Source organism: Schistocerca gregaria, chromosome 2 (genome assembly GCF_023897955.1).
Source record: "Schistocerca gregaria isolate iqSchGreg1 chromosome 2, iqSchGreg1.2, whole genome shotgun sequence".
NCBI classification, from domain to species: domain Eukaryota; kingdom Metazoa; phylum Arthropoda; class Insecta; order Orthoptera; family Acrididae; genus Schistocerca; species Schistocerca gregaria.
The window spans coordinates 623,588,782-623,616,575 of record NC_064921.1 but is presented as its reverse complement, the minus strand read 5'-3'; the positions used below and the strand labels follow the sequence as shown (position 1 = coordinate 623,616,575).

The following is a 27,794-nucleotide window of genomic DNA, read 5'->3' as shown; positions in this document are numbered from 1 at the left end:
AAGGCTTCATACATTGCCCTTTTTTCTAGAGGGCACATTTTCCAGAAAATGCAAAGGGAAAAACAGTTTCCTCCTCTAGTTCATGTGCAAACAGATAGCTAACTGTCCCATTTGCTAGAACAGAACCTTAGTAACTTCACAATTATCTTAGTTATTGAATTTCACACAGCAAAGTTAGGGATGAGACACTGTGAACTAAACACCAATCTGATTATAAAGGTCAGCAGGGCTGTTGAATGCATATACATGAAACTTTAAGGAATTACTGTAGCCAAATATATGAAAATGTGTCTCATCCAGCAACCATGTCGTGTACAGTATTCACTTTGAACAACAAAATGCAGGAGCTTTTCACAATATGTCCAACACTTTCTGTATCATTTGGGTACCATTGTCTGTCTGTCTGTTTCCTCTTCGCTTTTTAATTCAGTCTATCCTCCTTTTATCTCTGACCTGATAATAGTGCTTGTCATTTCAGCTCCTCTGGTATCCAAATTCTGTCTGTTCTGGTATTTCACTTTCTGAGTTTCCTCTCCTATCTTCTCTTGTTCAATTGGAGTGTTTTCCTCCTATTTTGCATTTATCTGCTTGTTATCTTTGTTTTCCTTGTCTTTAACCCTTTCACTACCACTGGGATGTGTATGTCCCATGACAGGTGATCAAGATTCCATACATACAGTAAAAATGCGGTAGATAGAGAATATCACCAAATTTAAATTCATAATGTTTGCTGTAGCAAAGTCCCAATAAGGGGCAGGCATGTCAGAACATGTATAGGGTTGTCACAAGTTTCCCCAAGTGAAATTCCCTAATATTTCCCGATTTCCAGACAAGTGTTAGAATTTTTCCCTGACAAATTTTGAAATCTCAAGCATAAGTAAAGACATTAGTTGACAAAAAAATGTAAGGACTTCCGTACTTCTCCCCCCTTCTGCTTTGTATGGCTTTAGGACACAAAAGCAACTAGGGTCATATGTGCCCATGTCAAAAACCTGTGAAATGCGAAGACAGAGAGAGGTTTTAAAAAAGACTACATGTAAATCCCCAATGACAGAAGACGAGGCGGCTAAAAACCAGGACAAGGAGAAAGGTCTAAAAAACATGAAATAGAGAAATGGAGGTCCAGAACTAAAAATTAAATGGTCTTTGCCATACTGCTACGACAGAGAAAAAGTTGACAGCCCACACATCATTCACTAAAACAGCCGATAACTCCTCAGACAGCAAATGCAAAACAGAAACATAACCAGTCAAACAAAGGGCATTCCATCAGAAAATGGCATACAGTTAAAAGTTGGTGTACAAAGTGGTGGGGCAGTACCACTTAAAAAATAGTGATAGCTAAAACGGCAGTGCCCAATATGCAACTTAGTTAAAATGACATCCTCATGGTGGGAGGGGCGAGAGGAGGACATCCAACCCACTGGAAAAGGCTAAATAACCTGGAGCTTATTCGCATGAAGGAAGGACCAATGGCAATACCAAAGCACACCATCACCTGACAAATGGCAACACGGAGATCATCAGAGGGAATGTAAGAACTAGTGGGCTGAGGTACGAGGACTGCAGCATTGGCAGCAGCCTCGTTTCCTATCAGACCGACATTACCTGGAACCCACATAAACATCACAATGGCTCCATAAAGTGAACAAGTGCAAGCTTTTCTGGACCCATTGCACTAAGGGATGGACAGTGTACAGTGTACAGAGGCTTTGCAGGGCGCTGAGAGTGTCTGAGCAGATGACATAATTGTAAAGCAAGCCTGTGTCACCGAATGTACTCTATGGCCTGATATATAGCGAAGAACTCTGCTGTAAATACTGAGCAGTGTGCCACAAGCTGATACTAGAAAACATAAGCACCAATGATGAAGGCACACCCGACACCATGGTCAGTCCAAGAGTAATCAGTGTACACACAGTTACTATTGCGAAATTCCACATGAAGGTTGTGAAACTGAAGGTGATAGAGCAAGGCTGGTGTAGTGTTCTCAAGAAGTGAATAAAGGCCACAGTGAACATGGCCCGCTGCATGAATCCAAGGTGGCGAAGGGTTCACACCCACCAGGAAAGCTGCAGGAAGCAAGAAGTTCAACTGCAGAACCAAGTGCTGCAAGCGAACTCCAGGAGGTAACAGAGAAGAGGGGCACGCCCTGTACAGGCAATCAAAGGAGTCATCAAAGGAGGTGGCATAGGACAGGTGGCCATGCATGTAAGACAAACGACATCCATATCTACTGAGAAGGCAGTGACAGCGGTAGGACAGCGGAAGTTTGGAAGCTTCGGCACACAAATTCTCAATCGGGCTAGTGTAAAAGGTGCCAGTGGCCAAACAGATGCCACAATGGTGGATAGTATTGAGACGGTGTAAGAAGTACGGATGCACAGATGCACGAACAAAGTGTCGTGGGCTCGGTCTGCACCCCAGGAAGTACCACTGAGGACACATACAGTGGGCTGCCAGGTAAGAGGGAGGACCAAGAGTGTTTCCTATTGAGCAGGAGCCCCAGGAATTTCGTAGTTTCAATGACAAGAAGAGCAACAGGCCCAAGGTGTAAAGATGGTGGGAGAAACCAACTGCGCCACCAGAAATTTATAAACACAGTTTTTTCAGTGGAAAAACTAAAGCCATTGTCGATGCTCCATGAGTAAAGACAATCGAGACATCACTGAAGATGCCGCTCAATGACAAAAGTCTGTGAAGAAATTCAATAGATGGCAAAATCATCAACTGAAAGGGAGCCCGGATATGTCCAGCATGAGACAGGCCATTATAGGGTTAATGGCGGTAGCAAGAGGATGACACTCAGGATGTAACACTGAGGCACACCATTGCGGGGGATAAAGGTGTCCAACACAGTACCCACTTGTACCTTGAAAACTCAGTCTTTTAAAATTTCCTCAAGGAAACAGAGCAGGCAGCGATGGAAGCCCCACATGTAGAGAGTATGGATGATACCAGTCCTCCAGCAGGTTTCTTACGCTTTCTCCAAATTGAAAAACATGGCCACAGTCTGGGATTTCCACAGAAAACCATTTATGACATGAGTGGACAAAGTGACAAGACGGTCAACAACAGAATGGCGTGCTCAAAATCCACACTGTGCAGGGGTTAGTAAATTGCAAAACTCGAGCCACCATAGCAGCCAGACATGAATCATACATTCCATCACCTTGTAAATACAGCTGGTGAGAGAGATGGAGTGGTAGCTAGAAGGAAGGTGTTTATCCTTACAAGGCTTAGGTATGAGTATTACAGTAGCTTCACACCAGTGTCTGGGAAACTGCCCTCAGTCCAGATGTGGTTACATGTATCAAGCGGAAAGTGCTTGCCTGCAAGAGAAACATGCTGCAACATCTGAGTGAGAACAGCATCTAGGCCAGGGGCAGCGAAGCTGGATGAAGTGATTGCATGATCTAGCTCCCTCCTAGTAATGATGGCATTGTAACACTCATAACTCTGAGAAGAGAAGAGTATTGCCAGAGCCTCCTCCACTCCTTTCCAATGGGGGCATGCAGGGTGATAGTGGGAGTAGTTCTAAATTTCGGCAAAATGGCAGCCCAGGGTGTTGGAGATAGTGATAGGGTCCATGATGACATCGTCTGCTACTGCCCGGAAACTGGGGAATGGATCTTGGTCCCAGAAAGCTGTTGGAGGTTGGCCCACATGACAGAAGAGGGGCAGGAACTGTCAAAAGAACTAGTGAATGTAATCCAGCTAGCTTTTTTGTTATCCTGAAGAACACAATGACACTGGGAACTTATCTGTTTATAATGAATGGAATTTGCCATCATAGGGTGGTGATTAAAATCAAGGAGAGCACGTCTCCATGAGTGAAATGCGTTGCAGCGTGCTTCGGTCCACCAAGGGACTGGGACACGGCCTGTTAAAGAGGAAGTGTGAGAAATGGAAAATTCTGCAGCGATAAGGATAATGTCTGTAAGGTATTTCACTTGGTCATCACAACTGGGGAAATCATGTTTGTTGAAGGAAACCAGGGAGGAGTAAACCCTTCAGTCGGCCTTAGTAAGATGCAATTTGAGTGTGTACGGAGGTGGGGTAGGAGTCAGCAAACGGATAGCACACGGGGAATGGTTGTTCGAGTAGATGACAGAAAGAACAGACCACTCAAGACAATGCGCAGGATGAGCAGTGCAGAATGATAGGCCCAAATGGGAATAGGTGTGCGCGGAGTCTGAAAGGAATGTGGGTGCTCTGTGTTAACACAGAAAAGGTTAAGTTGATTAATAAGATCAGCCAAGAGGGCACTTCTCCAACAGGTTCTGGGAGAACCCCTATGGCATGGTGCGCATCAAAATCACCGAGCAGCAGAAATGGGTGAGGTGGCTACCCAATAAGCTGTTTCCTGAGGGCAGAGTACAAGTGGATGCTGCAATTCTAAAAGCAGCCATAAATCCTCTTTGTTGGATCGAAGGCCATGAAAGTTCCATTTGAACAGAGTCATGAAGAGGAAAAAATGAAGTAGTCTCACTCAGCGGCTGCCGAGTGCCAGCCTGCGAAGATTCGCTGCTACAGAGCGTTGAGGCAGGGACGATCCTGCTCCATGAGGTCCAAAGAAGCGTCAGCTTTCTTCTGCTGTCAGCCTGCAGTGCAGAAAAATGGTTGGTGGTGCACACCAGTGACATGGTGGTAGGCCGGACGAAGATATCACATGGCAACACACTTGAAGAGGATCTTCGAGTCGGCAAAGGAGAATACTATTTGCCTTTGTTGGACTTCTTCGAGTCTTTCCAGTTAGCAGAGGAAGACTCAGGTGTTGGTTGGCTAGAAGATCATAGGAAGTCTTCACAGGAGCATTCCTTCTGTCCTTTCTGGCCTGCTAGTGATTTTGCCCCGCGAGGCAAGAGTTTGATGCTTGTTGCACAGCTGGGTGAGGGGACTGCGATCCTGCCATGACACTGGGCAATTTCACAATGTCAGAACTGAATTTGAGGTCACATGTATGCATGGCTATGTTCTTCATGGAACGAGATGTAGCAAGAACAGTACTGTAAGTGCCAGATGATAGAACGCAGGGTTTGCGACTAGCCAATAACTTGCGAGCGACTGGGTAAATAACTTTTACCTTTATCCAGATCTTCTGGACAGACCCATCAAGATACACAAGAGGAAGTGGCATGGCCACCATTACAGTTGATACACCAAGGAGGAGGTGGACAATCACCCTCATGCACATCCGTACCACAGGTTACACATTTGGCCGGGTGTCAACAAGACATTCGAGAATGCTTGAAATAGTGACACTGGTGTAGCACATCGGGTTCAGAATGTACAGTCAAACTGTGACAGCCTCACAGACTGCTTTGATATTGGATGGAAGCACCACTGTATCAAAGGTGAGAAGAGTGACTGTGGGCACTAAGGAAGCATATGCCTTTTTCATCACCCAACAGATGGCAATGACACCCTGGTCAGAGAGGTATGTTTGGATTTTGTCCTTGGTCAGACCACCGAGCAACCTAGTGTAAATAAGACCACAGGAAGAATTCAGTGTTTGATGGGCCTCGACATGAACAGGATAGTCATGGAGAAGTGAAGCGGTAAGCAGTTGTTGTGCTTGAGAACCAGAAGTAGTCTCCAAAAGCAAAGTGCTATTACTTAAACAAGAGCAAGATTTCACAGGGCTGGCAACTATGTCAACACTTTTCCAAATAAGAAACAGACTTACCATTGCGAAGGACTGAATATCATCAGTATGCGAAACCATGAGGAACCGTGGTGCAGCTGGGAGGGTCTTTGAATCATTAACTTCATTCCGTTTATGTTTATTGTGAAGATGATTGGTTCATTGCGAGAAAATCCCCCATGACTGCTAGTGTCTCTGACGGCACACTCCTTCCAACTCAGGTCCCCCTTCACAAGGGGGCGTACCTGCCTTAGGTTATTGTTCACATCTCAGGTGACACCTCCCGAACACCGGACAGAGGGACCAATTGGCGCTTTGGGAAGGTAGTAGCTCATAAAATCACCCCTCCCAGGGCCAGGCCTTGCAAAGGAACACCCTCCTCTAGCATTACTTTTCCTCAACAGAAATAGTCAATATCAAAAATAATTACAACTTTTTAAACAGGTTATATTATCTCAGCTGTTTTTCTAAAAGAATTTCATATGCTTTTGTACACAATGTCGTATATTTCATGCGATAATCATAAAAATAAATTACTTTATTTTCGTTGTTACAATCGATATGTACTAGTTCCGTAAGTACAGTTAAAACTACTTTTTGTTTTTAGAAATATCTGAAATTACAAAATATCTGGCACTCTTAAAATTCCTATTATTAACTGCGCAATCTGACGATATTTATTAAGTTTACTTCTGGATTCATTTATAAAACAATGATACAAATTCGTGGAGATTCATTTGTCAAGAAAATCTGTAAACTCTTTGGAATATTTTTAGTACCGCGGAATGGATTCGTAGTGGGCATGCATCAGATGTAATAGGACGTGTTTTTACTTTTGGCAATAACAATGGAATTTTCGGTTTTGTTGGAGTAGAAATTGTAAAGATGGCGTGGCCTAGAAAAATGTGAAAGAATAAAAATTACAGAAACTGAAATTATTTCTCAGGCAATACTCGAGCATTATTTATATCAATTGTAACCATGAGAACTTGTAATATAACATTTTCAGCTTCAAGAATCAGCCCCTAGACACGAAGAACTGGAGCTAACTATGAGAAAAGAAAATAAAAAGTTTATTGTAAATCTTACTACTCTGGAAATTTATTGAGAAAGTTAATTATGAAGTCAGTGACAATCAACAAATGATGTGAGGGAGGGGTAAATTAAAGCCTGTACCAGGGGATATGTGCGAACCTTACCTGTCGACCCAGGGCTGAGAATTACATGTTACCTATCACCTGTTATGCGTCAGATGCATGGGCCGGCCTTCGGAAGTGCACAGCGAAGAAGAGGAAAAAAGAGAAGCCTCAAACACCAAAGAAGATAAAAGAGGATCCTCAAATGCCGAAGCAGAGGAACGAGAAAAGAAGGGAAACAAACAAAGGGAAAGGGAGCCAAAAACAATGGTGGGACTGTTCGTACATCAGCTACAGAATGCAGAACATTCCCAAGAATTCCACAGACATGTTCCCCAAGGGAGAAGAAAAAGAATAGCTAGAGGATAGACATGCAGCACGGAAGGGAAAAATGCTGCAAAAGCTGGGGCCTCATGGTAGCCAAACACGAACCCGCCAAAGAGTGGTGAGCCCCCTGGGGGGTTCTAAGAGTTTGAAGACATTCGCCATAAAAGAAAGCAATACTGACTTTTTTTCTATTGTATACATTGTGTAAGTCTAAATAGCGTAATTAGGAAGTTGTCTGATGGCTACAATAGCAGAATGTAGGCTGATGATCTTCAAGTGTGCGAGTAAACTCACAAACCATACCCGAGTCGTGCTTGTTTAGCTGTTCTACTGTCGGTGGGACAGTGATTTGTGGCACTGTTACCCTGTTACTATTCGATGAAATTCCATCACATACATTATTTTGTTTGAGTCCGCTGTCACAATTTTACAGCTATAAATGTCAAAAATGACTTGGCTATGTCAGAAAATTCACCACATAGTCTGCTAAAGCTTAACAAAAACTGAATACTGATATGTTTACTCATTCTGGATATGTTCTGGATGGCCAGTCTTGGCTACCACAATCTGCGTGTAAATAGCAGAAAATAAAGGGAAGATAAAACATAATTTCACAAATGAGGAACTCATAACGTTTTTCAATCATAACAATACACTAAATTCCGGAATGAATTTTCAGTCTGCAGTTGATTGTGCACTGATTTGAAACTTCCTGGCAGGCTAAAACTGGGTGCCAGACTGTGATTCAAACCTGGGATTACTGCGTGTTGCAGTCAAGTGTAAGCGAGCACTTGCCTGCAAATTGAGAACATAGGTTATTGGCAAAGTAGAGTTACGGAGGTGGGTTCTGAGTCATGCTTGGATAACTCAGTTGGTTGAGCACTTGCCTGCAAAAGGCAATGTCCGAGGTCTGAGTCCTGATTAAGCACATAATTTTAATCTGTCAGCATGTTTCAGAGTGAAAATTTGTTCTGTAAACAATCTCCCATGGTGTGACTAAGCCATGTTCCCTCAATACCCTTTCTTCCACAACTCCTTGTTACTTAGTTCTGCTGGCCATTTACAGTTTTTATTTAAACGACTAATTATCTTTATTCAAGAGTTCCCCTAAAGATAGGAGTTGTTAAGAAGAAACACCTTTAAGCTACATCTGAAAACACTTCTGCTATTAGTCAGACATTTTATTTATATGGCTAGATGGTCAAAAAGTTTTATATCTGCATATTTCACACCATTTTGTGCCAGATTTGATTTATTAAAGGATAATACAGATCCTCATTTTTCTTCTAGTGTTGAACTTCTGAATATCTCTATTATTCTCGAAGTTACATGAATTGTTGATAGTAAATTCTGTAAGTGAATAAATGGACTATGAGGCTGTAGTTAATATTTACAGCTGCTTAGTGAAAGCTCTTCAAGATGCATGTCTGTGAATGCCACACACAAATCTGATTTCTTTTCTGTAATGAATATTTTTTGCCTAAGCAAGGTCTAACCCCAGAACATTATCCTGTAAATGAAAATACGGTAACTCACTGACTTCTATATTCCCAAAGTTTGCAATTATTCTTGTGGCATAAGTAGCTGCACCTAAACATTTTACCATGTCTACTATGTAGTTTTTCCAGTTCATCAATATGCGCACCAAATAACTTACAATTTTTTACCCTGTTTGCCACTACCTTTTGGTATACTAGGTTAATATGAGGTGGGATTGTTTTGACAGAATAAAGCTGAATGAACTGTGCTTTTTGAAGTTGCACAAAACCATTCGGTGACTTCCACAAAACATCATTTACTACTTTGTCTGTTGATGCTTTTTCACTCAGCTTTATAGCAATGCTTGTATCATCTGCAAACTGGACTAATTCTGCCTCTTGATTGAAATAAAATGGCAGATCACTGACATACAGGAACACCTATAGTGGCTTAATGATCAAACCCTGAGAGATTGCTACTGCAGTTCCTCGCCATGCAGATGATGTAGTGTTTCCCTTTGCATTATTCAAACTGTATGTTCTGTTTCTTAAATAAAAACTAAAGCAGACATTTGCTGAAATAGGAATTTCATAAAAACTTAACTTCTGTAACAGAATATTGTGACTGGCACAGTCGAATGGTGTTGGTAAATCACAAAAGATCCCAACTGGTTATATTTTATCATTTAAAGATTTTATTAGTGCTCAGTAGATATATAAATAGTATGGTCCATTTGAAATCCACTGTGACTGACTAATTATTCCATTACTATACAGTTTGGCGACAACCATGGAGTACTCTACCTTCTCAAAAATGTTAGATAATGATGTAAGGAGTAACACTGGGCAGCAATTATTGACATCTGTTGGGCACCCGTTTTAGAGAGGCATCTAAAAATGGTATATTTCATTATTTCTGGGGAAACACATTGAGTTAATGAAGCATTACATAAAAATGACTAAGAATATCACTTATTCTAGGGCCACAACTTTTTAGTGTCTTTTAGATGTTATCCACCGCATATGAACTTTTACTTTTTACAATCATGATCACCTTCCTTAATTCAGATGGCGATGTGAGATTAATTTTTTATTCACTACATGTTCTCTGTAGTGATTCTTCAGTGTAACTGTTTCACTTTTGCTTTTGCTAACATGAATTATCTTTTACAATGCTCCCATTCTCAAGCAGAAATAATGTCATCTTCCAAGGCTTCTTTCCCTGTCTCTCTTTTTAACAATGGGTTTTATTTTGCTATCTAATCTGTCACTTTGAGACAAAAGTTTACAATTTTCGAGTTTTGTTGTTGTTGTTGTTGTTGTTGTTGTTGATGATGATGATGATGATTTTAATACATTATGGTACTGTTTGTAATAAAGCACTTCTGAGTCATTACTTCTTCTGGCTACTTTGTACATATTCTTATTTCATTCTGATATCTGCAGTTATCCAAAGTTTCTGTAATGATTTGCCATTATTACACTTAATTATCTTTTTAGAAAACTTTTTTCACAAATGAACAGGAACTCATTAAGAAATATGTTAAATTTAGAGATCGCATTAGGCTCACCCCAGTCAACATGTTTTAAGCTTTCTTTAACAATTTGGTCATTAAAGAGCATCACTGTTTTTTTTTTTTTTGTTTTTTTTTTACAGGTTTCTGAACTGTACATGAAGCAAGTTATATAATATGACTAATTGTGCATCATGACCTGACAATCCATTTATTACCAGATTGGCATGTTTTTCTGTAAATTCTGGGTGTTAAATGAACACATATTTATAAGGATACTACTATCTTGAGATATTCAGGTAGAGTAATTTGTGATTGATGCCGAACTATAAAAGCACCTCCAGATCAATTTTCCTATCGATTCTTTCAATAAAATTACTTTAAAACCACCACAGATTAATAATCCCTTTCTTCTGTTTCACAGAGAGCCCAGTAAAATTCATCAGAATTTTTCATGAAATTTTCCCAATTCTTGGTGGTGACTCGCAAAAAGTTACAACTACAAATATATTTCCCAATAGTAAATTAGAAGCACATGCTTCTATAGCCCGATCTACACAAAATTTACCATTTTTACATTTTTGTATTAATATTCCCTTTCATGAGTGTGACAACTGAACCTTTATCCATACTGGATCCACATGAAAATGCAACTAACTTACAACCACTGACTGGTGTCAGACAGTCAAATGATATCAGTTTCTTTCCAACTACTAAGTTCTTGCAAACGTAAGTTCTTAACTCCCTAATATCACAATGAAGCAAACTGATCTCAATTTTCACTCTATTACTGTAGGATGAACTTATAGCCTGTCTCAATTTTATTTCCTTTAGTGCTGTCTATCTGAATTGTGAATCCGACTTAATGCTGGTGTCTCACTTGACCCCAACAACCAACAGGTTTTACTTCTGTGTGCTTTATGTTTTATGCTAGTAGATCTGATAAGTTGTACTTATCTCTCCTATTCAGGTATAAGCCATGAGAAGTATATCCCCATCTTCCTACAGCAACTAATGGAACAGAACCAATATGATATTATGCATTAATCAGAACCCTTTCACCTCCATATTTACTTGGTTTACAGCAGAGATAACCCAGATCTGATTACGGCACCACACAACCTGCTCAAAACTACATTTGTGTGTTCGCATTTTCCCAGGTCACACATAATACTATATTTTTCATTTTTAGCCAGGCTGTTTTTAGCTCTCCCTACTATTAACACCTGATCTTCATTGTTAAAATCCTTGCACATTTGCACTAGGTTTTCTGTTACCAGGCTACGGCTAGCACTTGGTTTCACAAAACTTGTGACTTGATACTCTGTACTTAATTTCTCCTGTACCTGCTGGTCTACACCCCTCCCACAATTGCTTCCTAATAGCAGAACTCTTGCTTTCTTGTCTCGATTTTCAACTGACTTATCTGTAAGTTTCTTGGGACTTTTCTGCTGCACTATACATTTCTCTACATCAGTATGAGGCTCTCCCCCTCTTTTAATTCTAGTAGCAAGCTAAATCTATTGCTTAGTTGAATTTTGATTTTCTAACAAAATTAACCTGTGTTCGCCCAGTTCTTGCCACCTTTTTCCAGCAACGTTTCACTTTTTTCCATTACAGCTGCCACAAATCTTCACCTCCTGTTCACCAATTTTATGGTCCTTATGGTGTAACCTACAATCCCATGGAAAGCCCCACTGATCACCCCATTCTTTTTTCCACTGCAATTGCCCTAATGAAAATACAACCTACGATTTTCGCAAAACACTCCCTGTTGAACTACTCTGTGCAACCATCCACACATATCTTGTCGCAGATGGCTGATTGGTTTTAACACTAGATACAGTGAAACAAACTAAAAAGAAATTTATGTTATTTTGTCCATTTGATTCTGAAATGTAAGACCAGACCTAGATTTATGACTGCAGGCACAATAAGAAAAACACAATTTTTTCACCATTTTTACCTTACTTCACATCACAATAATACTTTTGCTAATGTAATTACAGTCCTATTATATTTATAACAACACAAAACATTCAAAAATAGCTTCTGAGCTCTTATTTGTGTATTTGTTTATGACAGCAGAATTCATAACAAACTCCCACACAGTGTTTCCACATCTTTCACAAGATATGTGTGCAGGTGAACTTCTGTGATGTTTAGAAGATAGAAACTGAGGTAATGGCGAAAGTCGAGCTGTGAGGGTTGGTCATGGATCATGTTTGGATAGCTCTGTCAGTAGAACAATTGCCAATGAAAGGCAAGAGACCCATGTTAAAACCCTAGTCCAGCAAACAGTTTCAAGGAAGTTTCAATAATCTAGCTTGTTTCTTAAGATCTAAACTGGGATTATTCTTTATTCTCCAGTCAGTGACCACAAAAATATTTATAAATTAACAATTCTGATCATCTTTAGATCTATACTAATATATATATTAATGTACCTGTTACATGCTTCTATGTTAATAATCTTGAGTATAGATCTGAATATGATACCACGTGTCTTGCAATCACAGACTGGAGACTGGAGGATACTGAGTATCTTCTGGATCACATTTTCCCTTCTGCACGAAAATACCATACTTCATTAGGCTGTGATTGGTTTATGTCACTCCCTTTTTAAATAAACAGCTTAGTTACATTAACCTAAACAAAAAGTCGTCAAAGGAGATTTTTTAAATGTACCATGATAGATAATAAGAAATGTGGTCATTTGAACCAACATAACTGCCATTATACTAGAGAGATTTACTGAAACTAATACTATTTGGTGACCCATATATGTCTTCAAATAGTGCACCATTATTCACTTTCTCTGAAGATGCCCATTTCACATTTTGAGAATGCACCAATTTCTCTCAAGATTCTTAAGCAAGAGAAATTTCCATTGGTACATCATTTTAATGATAAGATACATGGCATAACAAATAATTCAACTGATAACAATACGAGAGAAGGAAAGTTGCTACTCACCATATAGCGGAGATGCTGAGTCACGATAGACACAATGAAAAGAGTCACACAATCATAGCTTTTGGCCATTAAGGCCTTTGTCAGCAGTAGACACAAATACACACACACGGACGCGCGTGCGCGCGCACACACGCGCACGAACACGCGCGCGCACACACACACACACACACACACACACACAGAGCTGAAACTACACTGCGCCCAGCAGCACCAGTGCATGATTGGAGTGGTGACTGGGTGGAGGTAAGGAGGAGGCTGGGGCAGGAATGGGGAGGGATAGTTGGTGGGAGTGGCAGACAGTGGAGTGTTGCAGTTTAGACGGAGGGCAAGAGAGAAGTGTGGAGGGGGGAGGGGGAAACTAGCAGAAAGAAGAGAAATAAAAATAAATTAAAAGGCTGGGTGTGGCGGTGAAATGACGGCTGTGTAGTGCTGGAGTGGGTACAGGGAGGGGGCTGGATGGCTGAGGACAGTGACTAACAAAGGTTGAGGCCAGGAGGGTTACGGGAATGTAGGATGTATTGCAGGGAAAGTCCCCACCTGCGCAATTCAGAAAAGCCGGTGTTGGTGGGAAAGATCCATATGGCACAGGCTGTGAAGCAGTCATTAAGATGAGGAGTATCATGATTGGGAGCATGTTCAGCTACAGGGTGGTCCACTTGTTTTTAGCTTGTAAAGCACATGACTGGTTTCACAGGTAGCCCTGCCTTTGATCAGATAGGTGATGTTAGTGACCGGACTTTGAGTAGGAGATGGTAGGAGGATGTCTGGGACAGGTCTTGCATCTAGGTCTATTACAGGGGTATGAGCCATGAGGTAAGGGATTTGGAGCAGGGGTTGTGTAAGAATGGACGAGTATATTGTATAGGTTTGGTGGACGGCAGAATACCACAGTAGGAGAAGTGGGAAGATAGTGGGTAGGACATTTCTCATTTCAGGGCACGATGAGAGGTAATCGAAATCCTGGCGGACAATGTAATTCAGTTGCTCCAGTCGCAGAAGGTTCTGAGTTACAAGGGGAATGCTCCTCTGAGGCCGGACTGTGGGACTTCGGGAGGTGGTGGGATACTGGAAAGATAAGGCGTGGGAGATTTGTTTTTGTACAAGGATGGGAGGATAATTACGGTCAGTGAAGCCTTCACCGAGACCCTCAGTATATTTAGAGAGGGACTGATCGTCACTGCAGATGTGACGACCTTGGGTGACTACGCTGTATGGAAGGGGACTTCTTGGTATGTAACGGGTGGCAGCTGTCGAAGTGGAGGTACTGCTGGTAGTTAGCAGGTTTGATATGGACGGAGGTAATGATGTAGCCATCTCTGAGGTGGAGGTCAACATCTAGGAAGGTAGCTTGTTGGGTTGAGTAGGACCAGGTGAAGCAAATGGGGGAGAAGTTGTTGAGGTTCTGGAGGAATGTGAATAAGGTGTCCTCCCTCACCTTGAATCCAGATAGCAAAGATGTCTTCGGTGAATCTGAACCAGGTTATAGGCATAGGATTCTGGGTTTATAGGAAGGATTGCTCTAGATGGCCTGTGAATAAGTTAGCATAGAATGGTGACATGCGGGTGTCCATAGCCGTACCGAGGATTTTTTTGTAGGTGATGCCTTCAAAGGAGAAGTAATTGTGGGTGAGGATATAGTTGGTCATGGAGACTAGAAAGGAGGTTGTTGGTTTGGAATCCATACGGCGTCTGGAAAGGTAGTGTTCGATAGCAGTAAGGCCATGGGCATTAGGAATGGTAGAGTACAGGGAGGTAGCATCAGCAGTGACGAGCAGGGCAACGTGTGGTAAAGGAAAAGGAACTGTGGAGAGTCGGTCAAGGGAAATGGTTGGTATATTTTATATAGGAGGATAGGTTCTGGGTAATAGGTTTTGGTCTATGAGAGCAGAGATTCTCTCAGTGGGGGCACAGTAACCGGCCACAATGGGGCATCCTGGGTGGTTGGGTTTATGGACTTTAGGAATCATGTAGAAGGTGGTAGTGCAGGGAGTGGTAGGGGTAAGTAGAGAAATGGACTCTGGGGACAGGTTCTGGGATGGGCCTAACGATTTGACTAGTGACTGGAGATCCTGCTGGATTGGGATCGCAGGGGCATGGTTTGTAGGTGGAAGCATCTGACAGCTGACGGAGTCCTTCTGCCACGTGAACTTTGTCGTTCAAAACTACAGTGGTGGAGCCTTTGTCTGCAGGTAGGATTATTAGATAAGAATCAGTTTGTAGATAGTGGACTGTAGTTCTTTCTGCGGATGTAAGGTTAGTATGCATGTTGAGGGATTTGGGGAATGATGATGAGGCAAGGTTCGAGGATAAGAAATTCTGGAAAGTTAACAGGGTGTGGATCACGGTTGGATGGAGGAGTGAACTGAGTTAGGCCACTTCTACAACAATCTCCCAACCTCCCCCACATTCCCTCATAGCTGACAAGCCCTCTCTCGTAGACCTACTACACTTACCCCACCCTCCAAAACTCCCTCCCACCACCACACAGAACTCAAAACCTAAACAGACCCACAACACAGTCATAACCTTTCCTCTAGAAGCCTCAGTCCCACAGAAATATCAGTCCTTTCCAAAGGCCTAACCTTTGGCCCCACTCCCAAATTCAAACATACAGGACTAGTTAAAGATCTTCTCTTCTTTCGCCCCCAACCCGACCAATCTGACTCAACCAAAGACCAATACTGAACCTTGCCTAAGTCAGTTCACTCCTCCATCCAAACATGATCCACCCCCACTGCCTCCAAACCACCTCCTGTTAACTTTCAAGAATTTCCTATCCTCGAACCTTGCCTCACCATTGTTCCCCAAATCCCTCAACATGCATACTAACCTTACATCCGCAGAAAGAACCAGAGCCCACCATCCAAAAACTGATCCCGAACTTGTAATCCTACCAGCAGACAAAGGCTCCACCACCATAGTTTTGAACTGCAAGGATTATGTGGCAGAAGGACTCCGTCAGCTGTCAGATGCTTCCATCTACAAACCATGCCACAGTGATCCCATTCCAGCAATCCAGCAGGATCTCCAGTAACTATTCAAGTCCTTAGATCCATCCCAAAACCTCTCCCCAGAGTCCATCTCTCTACTTACCCCTACCACTCCTTGCACTCCGACCTTCTACATGATTCCTCAAGTCCATAAACCCAACCACCTTGGACAGCCCATTGTGGCCCCTTACTGTGCCCCCACTGAGAGAATCTCTGCTCTCGTAGACCAACACCTTCAACCTATTACCCAGAACCTATCCTCCTATATAAATGATACCAACCATTCCCTCGACCGACTCTCCACAGTTCCTTTCTCTTTACCGCAAGTTGCCCTGCTCGACAGTATTGATGCCACCTCCCAAGTACACTCACATTCCTAATGCCTATGGCCTTACTGCTATCGAACACTACCTTTCCAGATGACCTATGGATTTCAAACCAACAACCTCCTTCCTGGTCTCCATGACCAACTATATCCTCACCCACAATTACTTCTCCTTTGAAGGCTTACCTACAAACAAATCCGTGGTACGGCTTTGGGCACCCGCATGGCACCATCCTCTGCTAACCTATTCATGAGCCATCTAGAGGAATCCTTCCTAAACACCCAGAATCCTAAGCCCCTCACCTGGTTCAGATTCACTGAAGACATCTTTGCTATCTGGATTGAAGGTGAGGACACCTTATTCACACTCTTCCAGAGACCTCAACAACTTCTCTCCCACTTGCTTCACCTGGTCCTACTCAACCCAACAAGCTACCTTCCTAGATGTTGACCTCCACCTTAGAGATGGCTACATCAGTACCTCCGTCCATTTCAAATCTACTAAACACCAGCAATACCTCCACTTCGACAGCTGCCACCCGTTTCATACCAAGAAGTCCCTTCCATACAGCATAGCCACCCGTGGTCGTCACATCTGCAGTGATGAGCAGTACTTCTCTAAATATACCGAGGGTCTCACTGATGCCTTCACTGACCGTAATTATCCTTGTACAAAAACAAATCTCCCACGCCTTATCTTTCCAGTATCCCACCACCTCCCGAAGTCCCACAGTCCGGCCTCAGAGGAGCATTCCCCTTGTAACTCAGAACCATCTGCGACTGGAGCAGCTGAATTACATTCTCCACCAGGGTTTCGATTACCTCTCATCGTGCCCTGAAATGAGAAATGTCCGACCCACTATCCTTCCCACCCCTCCTACTGTGGTATTCCGCCGTCCACCAAACCTATACAATATACTCGTCCATTCTTACACAACCCCTGCTCCCAATCCCTTACCTGATGGCTCATACCCCTGTAATAGACCTAGATGCAAGACCTGTCCCAGACATCCTCCTACCATCTCCTACTCCAGTCCGGTCACTAACATCACCTATCTTATCAAAGGCAGGGCGACCTGTGAAACCAGTCATGTGCTTTACAAGCTAAAAACAAGTGGACCACCCTGTAGCTGAACACGCTACCAATCATGATACCCCTCATCTCAATGACTCAGTCTGTGCCTATGGATCTTTCCCACCAACACTGGCTTTTCTGAATTGCGCAGGTGGGAACTTTTCCTGCAATACATCCTACATTCCCGTAACACTCCTGGCCTCAACCTTTGTTAGTCACTATCCTCAGCCTTCCAGCCCCCTCCCTGTACCCACTCCAGCACTACACAGCCGTCATTTCATCGCCACACCCAGTCTTTTAATTTCTTTTTATTTTTATTTCTCTCCTTTCTGCTACTTACCCCCTCCCTCCTCCATACCTTCTCTCCTGCCCTCTGTCTAAACAGCAACATTTCACTGTCCGCCACTCCCACCAACTATCCCTCCCCATTCCTGCCCCAGCCTCCTCCTTATCCCCACCCAGTCATCACTCCCATCATCATGCACTGGTGCTGCTGCTCGCAGTGTAGTTTCAGCTCTCTAAGACTGCAGACGTGTGTGCAAGTTGCTCTTGCATGTGACTACTGCTGACAAAGGTCTTAATGGCTGAAAGCTATGATTGCGTGAATCTTTTTAAACTGCCCATTGTGACTTGGCATCTCCACTACATGGTGAATAGCAACTTTCCTTCTCTCTTATTGTTACATTCCATCCTGGATTTTCCATTGTTTAATTCAATTGATAAATTTCATCTCCTAGTTCCATTATTTATGAGTCAATACTGCTGTGCAGAGTTACTATCATTAGAAGTACATTTATGGTTCATGCTTCTTTGCATCTTTTCATACGGTCAACTTACAAAATGGTGGTAGTGAGGTGGCAGCAACATGTAACACAGACCAAGCACTCCACGGTGCAAGTTCACTGTCTTCGCGGCAACATACTCGCAAGGTGACTGGTTCCTTTGGACGTAGATTGCGTATAAGGTACTGACATTCTGGTCCCACATACTCGTCATGGAAGTTGGCCTCCAACTCACGACGGCCACGTACATCTCCATAAGCTCGTTGTAAGCGAAAAGAGCCAATTTCTGCAGGTTTCTCTGTCTCTACCTGTTACAAAAAGCATGAAGATGCTCAGCTAAAATTGCCACAAAGTAAATACAAGTATATATTTATTGTTGGAAAAGTGTTTCTTGGGGTGGAATGGGATGGTGCAAGAAGAATGCAATGGCAGAAGCAGAATGGGAAGGGAAACTGACACTCCTCAATGTAAGTATGAACATTGTACAACAGACATTTCTTTCTATGATGGAGAGCATTGAGTCTTTAGAATGTATGGTGCAGAAACTGTGTTCAGCAATGACAATATTTTTGTAAAAGAAATTTTACACATTTTAAAAAGAAAAACCAGAAATCCTTTTTCCAGAAAACTTGCTAAGCTGTCAGCTGCTTTTAATGTCAAAATGTAATCATGTTTATTAATGGAGCCAAACATGAAAACAAACAGAATAAAATTATGAAAATCTAAATAGAATACTATGATGATAGCTGCTATAGATAGATGTTGCATATTATTAGAGATACAGGAAAATACAGGAAAGGAATATAATTTCCTCACATTCCTTGTCGCATAGATTTGAAGTGAGCCCTCAACTTCTCAGAAGACATATACTCTTCTTCCATCTTCTGGCTTAGTGCTCTTTTATCACAGTGTCTCATTTTATAGTTATCAGCAGCAGTTAATATTTCAGTTCCTATAATGGTTGCTTCACAACAATTTATCACTGCCCCAGTCCTGTGTTTATGTAGCTGTCAGTTCGCATCTATCATCATCTGTTGTCCAACAAAATTGTTGTGAACTACTATTGTAAGAATTGAAATATCAGTTGCTGCCACTGGCTGTATAATGAATCTGACTGTGATGTACCAACACTTGACAAAAGTTGGAAGCAGGGTAGATGCCTCTCAAAAAACTGTGGATGCACTGTGAATTGATACACAAAGAAACCCAAGAAGATTTATTGTATTAACACACTGTGAAAACCTTCATCTGCAAAAGGACAAGGAGTTACAATAGACTTACAACAAACTAAAAGTTAATTAAGAATCAATGAAAAATATCTGATGGAATATAGTTCAATGTTTCTAATGAGGTACTGGATCACTACTCACCATGCAGAAGTGGTGCTGAGCAACAGATAGATGTGATCAAAGGATGAAAAATTGTTTAACTTTTGAAATGTGTGCTCGTTAGTAGTTTTTTGTTCTTTTTACATGGCTGTCTATTGCTATGCATCTCTTTTATTATACACAATAAAAATAATGGTTACTTGAAAGACAGTAATATTTCAATGCCACTGTGAAAGACAGTAATATTTCAATGCCACTGTGTCTTTTTATGCACTCCACAGCATTATATTTTTCTGTTTCCGTCCTGAAATTTTGTTCTTGTTACACTAAAGGTGGAAACAGATATTACATATCTTGACCATTATGCAATGGTCACCATGGACTGAATTATTTCCATTATTTCACTGCAAGAATTTGATAAAAATAAAGTAAACAATATTTTCAGTTGATTCCAAAATCGGTGAACCGGTACATCCTATGTTGATGTAGGATTCATGGATTTCTTCTAGCTGCAGTATTTTACTTTGCTAAGAGCTGTTTCAAGCACAATTACATTTATTCAGTAGCTCTGTCTTTCAGAAGAATTTACTGAAGAAAAGTCTTTGAGAAAAGATTAGAAATCATTAGAATAGCATGCCTACTACTTTGGTCAGAACAAATGATGATGGAAATTTGCTGTGCAGGTAGTCCCTTATCAGAACCATTCACATGTAAAACATGCAACAAATAATATTACTGAGTGAGGAATGATACTTCAATTATACCCTTGTGTGAATGCCACTATCCTGAGTGCTCTCCAAACCCTGCATTAACATATTTCACAGATTGTTTCATCAAGTGCTTACAATACCAATCAAAGAATGACATGATCCTCACACTAGTGTCAGGACTACTTCCAGTGATGTGCCAGATGTCATCCTCAATTGAATAATTGAGGTTGTTCACCAAACTATTGCCTGCATCCCATACTACTAATAATACGTTATGTTTACGAAGAGCCTCAATAGCATGTGGTGTATCTTAGAGCAGATCTTTGGAAGTCCATAAAGCCTTGGAGGAATGGCACCACTTGATTTCAATCTTCGCACAACTTCTGGTGGAAGGGGGCAGGCATTCAGAAGCAAAGCAGTCTTCCTTAGCACCCTGGTTGGTGGGGTTTTTACTGATCTTCCAGTATGTGCTGTCACTCAGTAAAATGTTCATTTTTTCACGACAGTTGTCACAAGACATTATAACAGTAGCATTACCTTTATCACCGGGAAGAACCATCGTCTCAGAATCCTGGCGAAACTTATAAGGTGCAGCCCTCTCTGCCACAGATATGTTCCTCCTTTGTGGGCGAGCCTTCAAAACTGCTCAAGTTTCACGTTTTTACTTCTTCTGCTGATTCCACAGAAATAGGGCGAACAGCTTCTTCAATGGCACTGATGAAAGCCAGTATTGGTAAAACCTTTGGTGTGGATGCAAAGTTCAGTCCTTTACTTAAAACCACCATTGTAGCATCGTCCAAATTTTATCCGTCATATTAATAACCTCAGAACCTTAGGCCCCCTACAAAACCTTTCACCTGACTACATCAAACTCCTGACCCCACCGACACCTCGCACTCCTACCTTCTACCTACTTCCTAAAATTCACAAACCCAAACACCCCGGCCGCCCCATTGTAGCTGGTTACCAAGCCCCCACACAACGTATCTCTGCCTATGTAGATCAACACCTTCAACCCATTACATGCAGTCTCCCATCCTTCATCAAAGACACCAACCACTTTCTCGAACGCGTGGAATCCTTACCCAGTCTGTTACCCCCGGAAACCATCCTTGTAACCATTGATGCCACTTCCCTATGCACAAATATCCCGCACATCCAGGGCCTCGCTGCAATGGAGCACTTCCTTTCACGCCGATCACCTGCCACCCTACCTAAAACTTCTTTCCTCATCACCTTAGCCGGCTTCATCCTAACCCACAACTTCTTCACTTTTGATGGCCAGACTTACCAACAATTAAAGGAAACAGCCATGGGTACCAGGATGGGCCCCTCGTATGCCAACCTATTTATGGCTCACTTAGAGGAAGCCTTCTTGGTTACCCAAGCCTGCCAACCCAAAGTTTGGTACACATTTATTGATGACATCTTCATGATCTGAACTCACAGTGAAGAACAACTCCTGAATTTCCTCTCCAACCTCAACTCCTTTGGTTCCATCAGATTCACCTGGTCCTACTCCAAATCCCATGCCACTTTCCTTGATGTTGACCTCCATCTGTCCAATGGCCAGCTTCACACATCCGTCCACATCAAACCAACCAACAAGCAACAGTACCTCCATTATGACAGCTGTCACCCATTCCATATCAAACGGTCCCTTCCCTGCAGCCTAGGCCTTCGTGGCAAACAAATCTGCTCCAGTCCTGAATCCCTGAACCATTACATCAACAACCTGAAAACAGCTTTTGCATCCCGCAACTACCCTCCCGACCTGGTACAGAAGTAAATAACCAGAGCCACTTCCTCATCCCCTCAAAACCAGAACCTCTCACAGAAGAACCCCAAAAGTGCCCCACTTGTGACAGGATACTTCCCGGGACTGGATCAGACTCGGGATGTGGCTCTCCAGCAGGGATAAGACTTCCTAAAATCCTGCCCCGAAATGAGATCCATCCTTCATGAAATCCTCCCCCCTCCACCAAGAGTGTCTTTCTGCCATCCACCTAACCTTCGTAACCTCTTGGTTCATCCCTATGAAATCTCCAAACCATCTTCCCTACCCTCTGGCTCCTACCCTTGTAACCGCCCCCGGTGTAAAACCTGTCCTATGCACCCTCCCACAACCACCTACTCCAGTCCTGGAACCTGGAAGGTGTACACGATCAAAGGCAGAGCCACGTGTGAAAGCACCCACGTGATTTACCAACTGACCTGCCTACACTGTGACGCTTTCTATGTGGGAATGACCAGCAACAAACTGTCCATTCGCATGAATGGACACAGGCAGACAGTGTTTGTTGGTAATGAGGATCACCCTGTGGCTAAACATGCCTTGGTGCACGGCCAGCACATCTTGGCACAGTGTTACACCATCCGGGTTATCTGGATACTTCCCACCAACACCAACCCATCCGAACTCCGGAGATGGGAACTTGCCCTTCAGTATATCCTCTCTTCTCGATATCCACCAGGCATCAATCTCCGCTAATTTCAAGTTGCCGCCGCTCATACCTCACCTGTCTTTCAACAACTACTTTGCCTCTGTACTTCCGCCTCGACTGACATCTCTGCCCGAACTCTTTGCCTTTACAAATGTCTGCTTGTGTCTGTGTATGTGCGGATGGATATGTGTGTGTGTGTGCGAGTGTACACCTGTCCTTTTTTCCCCCTAAGGTAAGTCTTTCCACTCCCGGGGTTGGAATGACTCCTTACCCTCTCCCTTAAAACCCACATCCTTTCGCCTTTCCCTCTCCTTCTCTCTTTCCTGAAGAAGCAACCGTTGGTTGCAAAAGCTCGAAATTTTGTGTGTATGTTTTATTTATTGTGCCTGTCTACCGGCACTTTTGGTAAGTCTTGGAATCTTTGTTTTTAATATATATTAATAACTGAGCATTGAATATCAGTTTCTTCATGCGAAGATGCCTCAAACCGGCTAAACTTTGTCATCTGTCTCAATATGGCTACCTCACAAACCAAGTCTGACTTGGTCCACATTATACCATCAATCCAGTTCCATGAATTGTAGGGTAACTCCACAGATATCTTTAGATGCAGGTGATAAAGTTGTTCTGAAACCAGGTCAAATTTTCTGCCGGTAAAACAGATCTTCTTCTTAACAATAGCAGCACCAGCTTTCCTTAAAATCTTATTCATGGCAGACAACTTTACAAAATGTAATAACCTGACAAACCTTGAAACTATGCCATGGTCAGGGCATCTTAATAAAAAAAACTTAAAGAGCCTAGTAACCTCACTGTCAAGTGCCTCACTCTGAAGATGTCTGGACAGTATTCAGCCGAAATATTAGAAGAAGAAGTTGAATTTATGTGACTGCACGTCCAAAATTTTATGGAACAATCTTTGTGCTGCAAAAACATGGAAGATGCACATCAATATTATTTCACTCTGGCTTTATCGCTGGCATGGCACAATTGCAAATGAGTGTGCTACATTAGATCGATTTCCTCGACAATGGTGACAGATAGATGCCTCTATCTAAGTCTAATGAAATTTCAACATGTTTCATGCACAACAACATATTATGTAATGGGCACCAAATGCAAAATCATAGCTACCTCCATTTTTCTTTGCACACTTTTCTGAATTTCGCACAGTGTCTTACTTTCATGTAAATATCACAATAACTGCCTGTCATATAAAGCTATAAGTAAAGCAAACATGATTTTTTTTTTACCAAATAGTTTCTGTAAAAATGGTTGAGAAAGACTGCAGGGTGCGCACCTCGATTCTGTCATCACTGACCAGTGGAAAGGCAGAAAACACTCCCCTTACAAACAAACGAATGAACTCGCCCAGCGCTTTGGACAAAAACTGGTCACTGCGCATAGGCCACTGTATCCTGTGCAAGCTATAATATGATTTTCTTGCTCTTCTTTGACCCCAATCTTTATAGCCTTGGTTTATGCCATATGCCCTGTGCTGCCAGTCAGTTTCTGAACTTGCTTGTATGTCTGAATGCATTTTTCCAAGAGCCTTCAAAGCAACGGTAATCCAGTCTTCTGATATAGGCATAATATTGCTTATGCTTATGCTCAACGCTTCAGTTTATGATTTTTCAAATGATTCCTATTCAAAGTTTGGAGAAATTTGCATCTAAAATCTGATGTTTCAGGAAGTTTGTAATTTATTTTTCTGCCTCACATAAAGGTGGCTGCCGTTTTTAGTTAGCAGTGTAGTAATTTCCACAACTTGCTATCGTTTTGGGTACTTGCAGCTGCCTGTTTACATACATAATTGCTGCAGTCTACAACACATTTAGCTTACTGTGGTGTCGTCCCCCTTTTCTCTCTTTCTTTGAAGGTACACATACACTATAATGTATCTTCATGAGAAATGAGAAGTTAACAACAATTGATGGGATCAGATTTTGAATTATTAATATTGCAGCATTAACAAAAGAGACAAGGAGCTTTTCATTAATGAACATTATTACAAATGTGTAGTGGGACACACAGAGATGAATGTTTCATGATGGAGCAATTATGTATACAATCAAGCATAAGGTATCAAAAAACCATGAAATACTGTAAAAGGTGTATCCTGTAATATTAAAAAAATCATTAGATGATGCTGTGAGCCTCTCAATATAAATGGGGTCGCTATAAATGACACACGAATCACAACATGCCAGCTATGGTTTGAGATACACATTACATCATCCATACTGTTCAATGTGCATAACTACACAAATTCGGCAGTCAACAGCTGTGGCACTGTTACTTAGATAAACCCATCCACCACTGGAAGGTCATACCATATCAGGTGGGAACAACTGGTTTTTAATTGTCTTGAGGCCAACAGGCGCACGAAAAATTTTGCTGGCCCTAAAACCATATGAAAAGCAAAATGACATCAGTTATTAATTGTCCTGCAACCAAAAACCATATAAAAATCAAAATGACATCACTTTCTAATCTTCATCACATTGGTGAAAGACATATTCGATGTACTATCCTCCGTTTTCTGCCCCAAGTTGAAATTGAGAAACAGCGCATTCCACTAGATATTACAGCGTCTTCAGAATGTGTTGTCCAATGCATGCCTCCAATTAAGCTAAATTCGTAATAGGAGCACTGAACACAACATATTTCAGACAACCCTACAGCCACAAATCACACAGATTAAGATTAGGTGATCTAGACTGTCAGGCTGTAGGGATATGATGGCCGATAATTATAACATTTCTGAAATGCTTCTGCAGCAGCTGCTTCGCTGGCTGTGCAATGTACAGAGGAGCGCCATCTTGCACAAAAATACTCCTACCTACACACCCATCCTGTGGAACAGTTGGAATGATGTTGGTCTGCGAAAGAGTCTCATAGTGTTTACCAGCGATGGTACAGGTAAGAGAAACCGAAGGTCTTATTTCCTCGAAAAAATACACCCCTATGCTAAATGATGCCATCCACCTGCATCACACATCTACATAGTTACTCTGCAATTCACACGTAAGTGCCTGGCAGAGGGTTCATCGAACCATTTTCATACTACTTCTCTACCATCCCACTCTCGAAAGGTACATGGGAAAAGGAACGCCTAAATCTTTCCGTTCAAGCTCTGATTTCTCTTATTTTATTATGATGATCATTTCTCCCTACATAGTGGGAGTCAACAAAATATTTTCGCATTCAGAAGAGAAAGTTGGGGATTGAAATTTCGAAATAGATCTCACCGTAAAGAAAACTGCCTTTGTTTCAGTGACTGCCACCCCAAACTCGCATATCATATCAGTGACACTCTCACCCCTATTGCACGATAATACGAAATGGGCTGTCATTATTTGCACTTGTCCTACATTAGTCCTGCCGGGTACGAATCCCACACCACAGAGCAATATTCCAGCAGAGGACAGACAAGTGTAATGTAGGCAATCTATTTAGTGGGTTTATCGCACCTTCTAAGTGTTCTGCCAACAAACCAAAGTCTTTGTTTCGACTTCCCCACAATATTATCTATGTGGTCTTTCCAATTTAAGTTGCTTGTAACTGTATTCCTAGGTCGAATTGACAGCCCTTAGATTTGTGCGATTTATCGTATACCCAAAATTTATCGCATTTCTTTTCGTACCTATGTGGACAACCTTGCCCTTTTCTTTGTTTAGTGCCAATTGCCACTTTTCGTACCATACAGAAATTCTTTCTAGATCATTTTGTAATTGGAATTGTTCATCTGATGATTTTACTAGACGGTAAATTACAGCATCATCTTCAAACAATCTAAGGGGGCTGCTCAGATTATCACCTAGATCATTTATGTAAATCAGGAACAGCAGAGGGCCTATGGCGCAGAATGTCAGATATCACTTCTGTTCTAATTGATGATTTACCGTCTATCACTACAAACTGCGACCTCTCTGAGAGGAAATCATGAATCCAGCCACACAACTGAGACCATACTCTATATGCATGCAATTTGATTAACAGTTGCTTGTGAGGAATGGTATCAAAAGTTTTCTAGAAATCTATGAATATGGAATCGATCTGAGATCCCTTGTCAACAGCACTCATTCCTTCATGGGAATAAAGAGTTAGCTGTGTTGCACAAGAACAATATTTTCTGAATCCTTGTTGGTTATGTATCAATAAGTAATTTTCTTCAAGGTGATTCACACTGTTTGAGTACAGTACATGCTCCAAAGTCCTACTGCAAATTAAAGCCAGTGATATGGGTCTGTAATTCAATGGGTTACTCCTATTTCCTTTCTTGAATATTGATGTGACCTGTGCTACTTTCCAGTCTTTAGGAACAGATCTTTCGTCAAGTGAGTGGTTGTATATGATTGCTAAGAAAGGCACTATTGTGTCTGCATACTCTGAAAGGAACCTGACTGGTATACCATCTGGACGGGAAGACTCGATTTGAGTTGTTTCGCAACACCTAAGATATCTACTTTCATGTCACTCATGCTAACAGCTGTTCTGGTTTCGAATTCTGGAAAACTGTATTTAGGAACTCCACTTTAGTGGCACCATCATTGGTAACATTTCCATCACTATCATGTAGTGATGGTATTGACTGTTTTTTGACACTGGTGTACTTTACATACAACCAGAATCTCTTTGGGTTTTCTGCCATATTTTGAGACAATGTTTCATTGTGGAAACTATTGAAAGCATCTCGCATTGATGTCCGCACTAAATTTGGAGCTTCCGTGAAACTTAGCCAGTCTTGGGGATTCTGCGTTCTTCTGAATTTTGCATCCTTTTTTCATTGCTTTTGCAATAGTGCTCTGACGTGTTTTGTGTACCATGGAGGATCAGTCCCGTCTCTTATTAACTTATGCGGTATGAATATATCTATTGCTGTCGATACTGTATCTTTGAATTTGAGCCATACATGGTCTACACTTACATACTTAGCTTGGAAGGAATGGAGACTCCCTCTTAGGAAGGCATCAAGTGAATTTTTATCTGTTGTTTTAAATAGATATATCTTGCGTTTATTTTTAGTGGTTTTGGTTGATATGGTTTTCTGCCTCGCTAC

At 41.8% G+C, this 27,794-nt stretch overlaps 1 protein-coding gene across 2 annotated transcripts in view; it reads right to left on the bottom strand.

Annotated features, from left to right (window-relative positions):
* Positions 1-27,794, bottom strand: part of LOC126334622 (cytokine receptor-like factor 3) — a 107,777-nt gene that overhangs the window by 40,172 nt on the left and 39,811 nt on the right. For both annotated transcript variants that reach the window (XM_049997050.1, XM_049997051.1), the window contains exon 4: positions 18,306-18,558. In XM_049997050.1, coding sequence (XP_049853007.1) covers positions 18,306-18,558 — 253 coding nt within the window. The remainder of the gene's footprint in view (positions 1-18,305; positions 18,559-27,794) is intronic.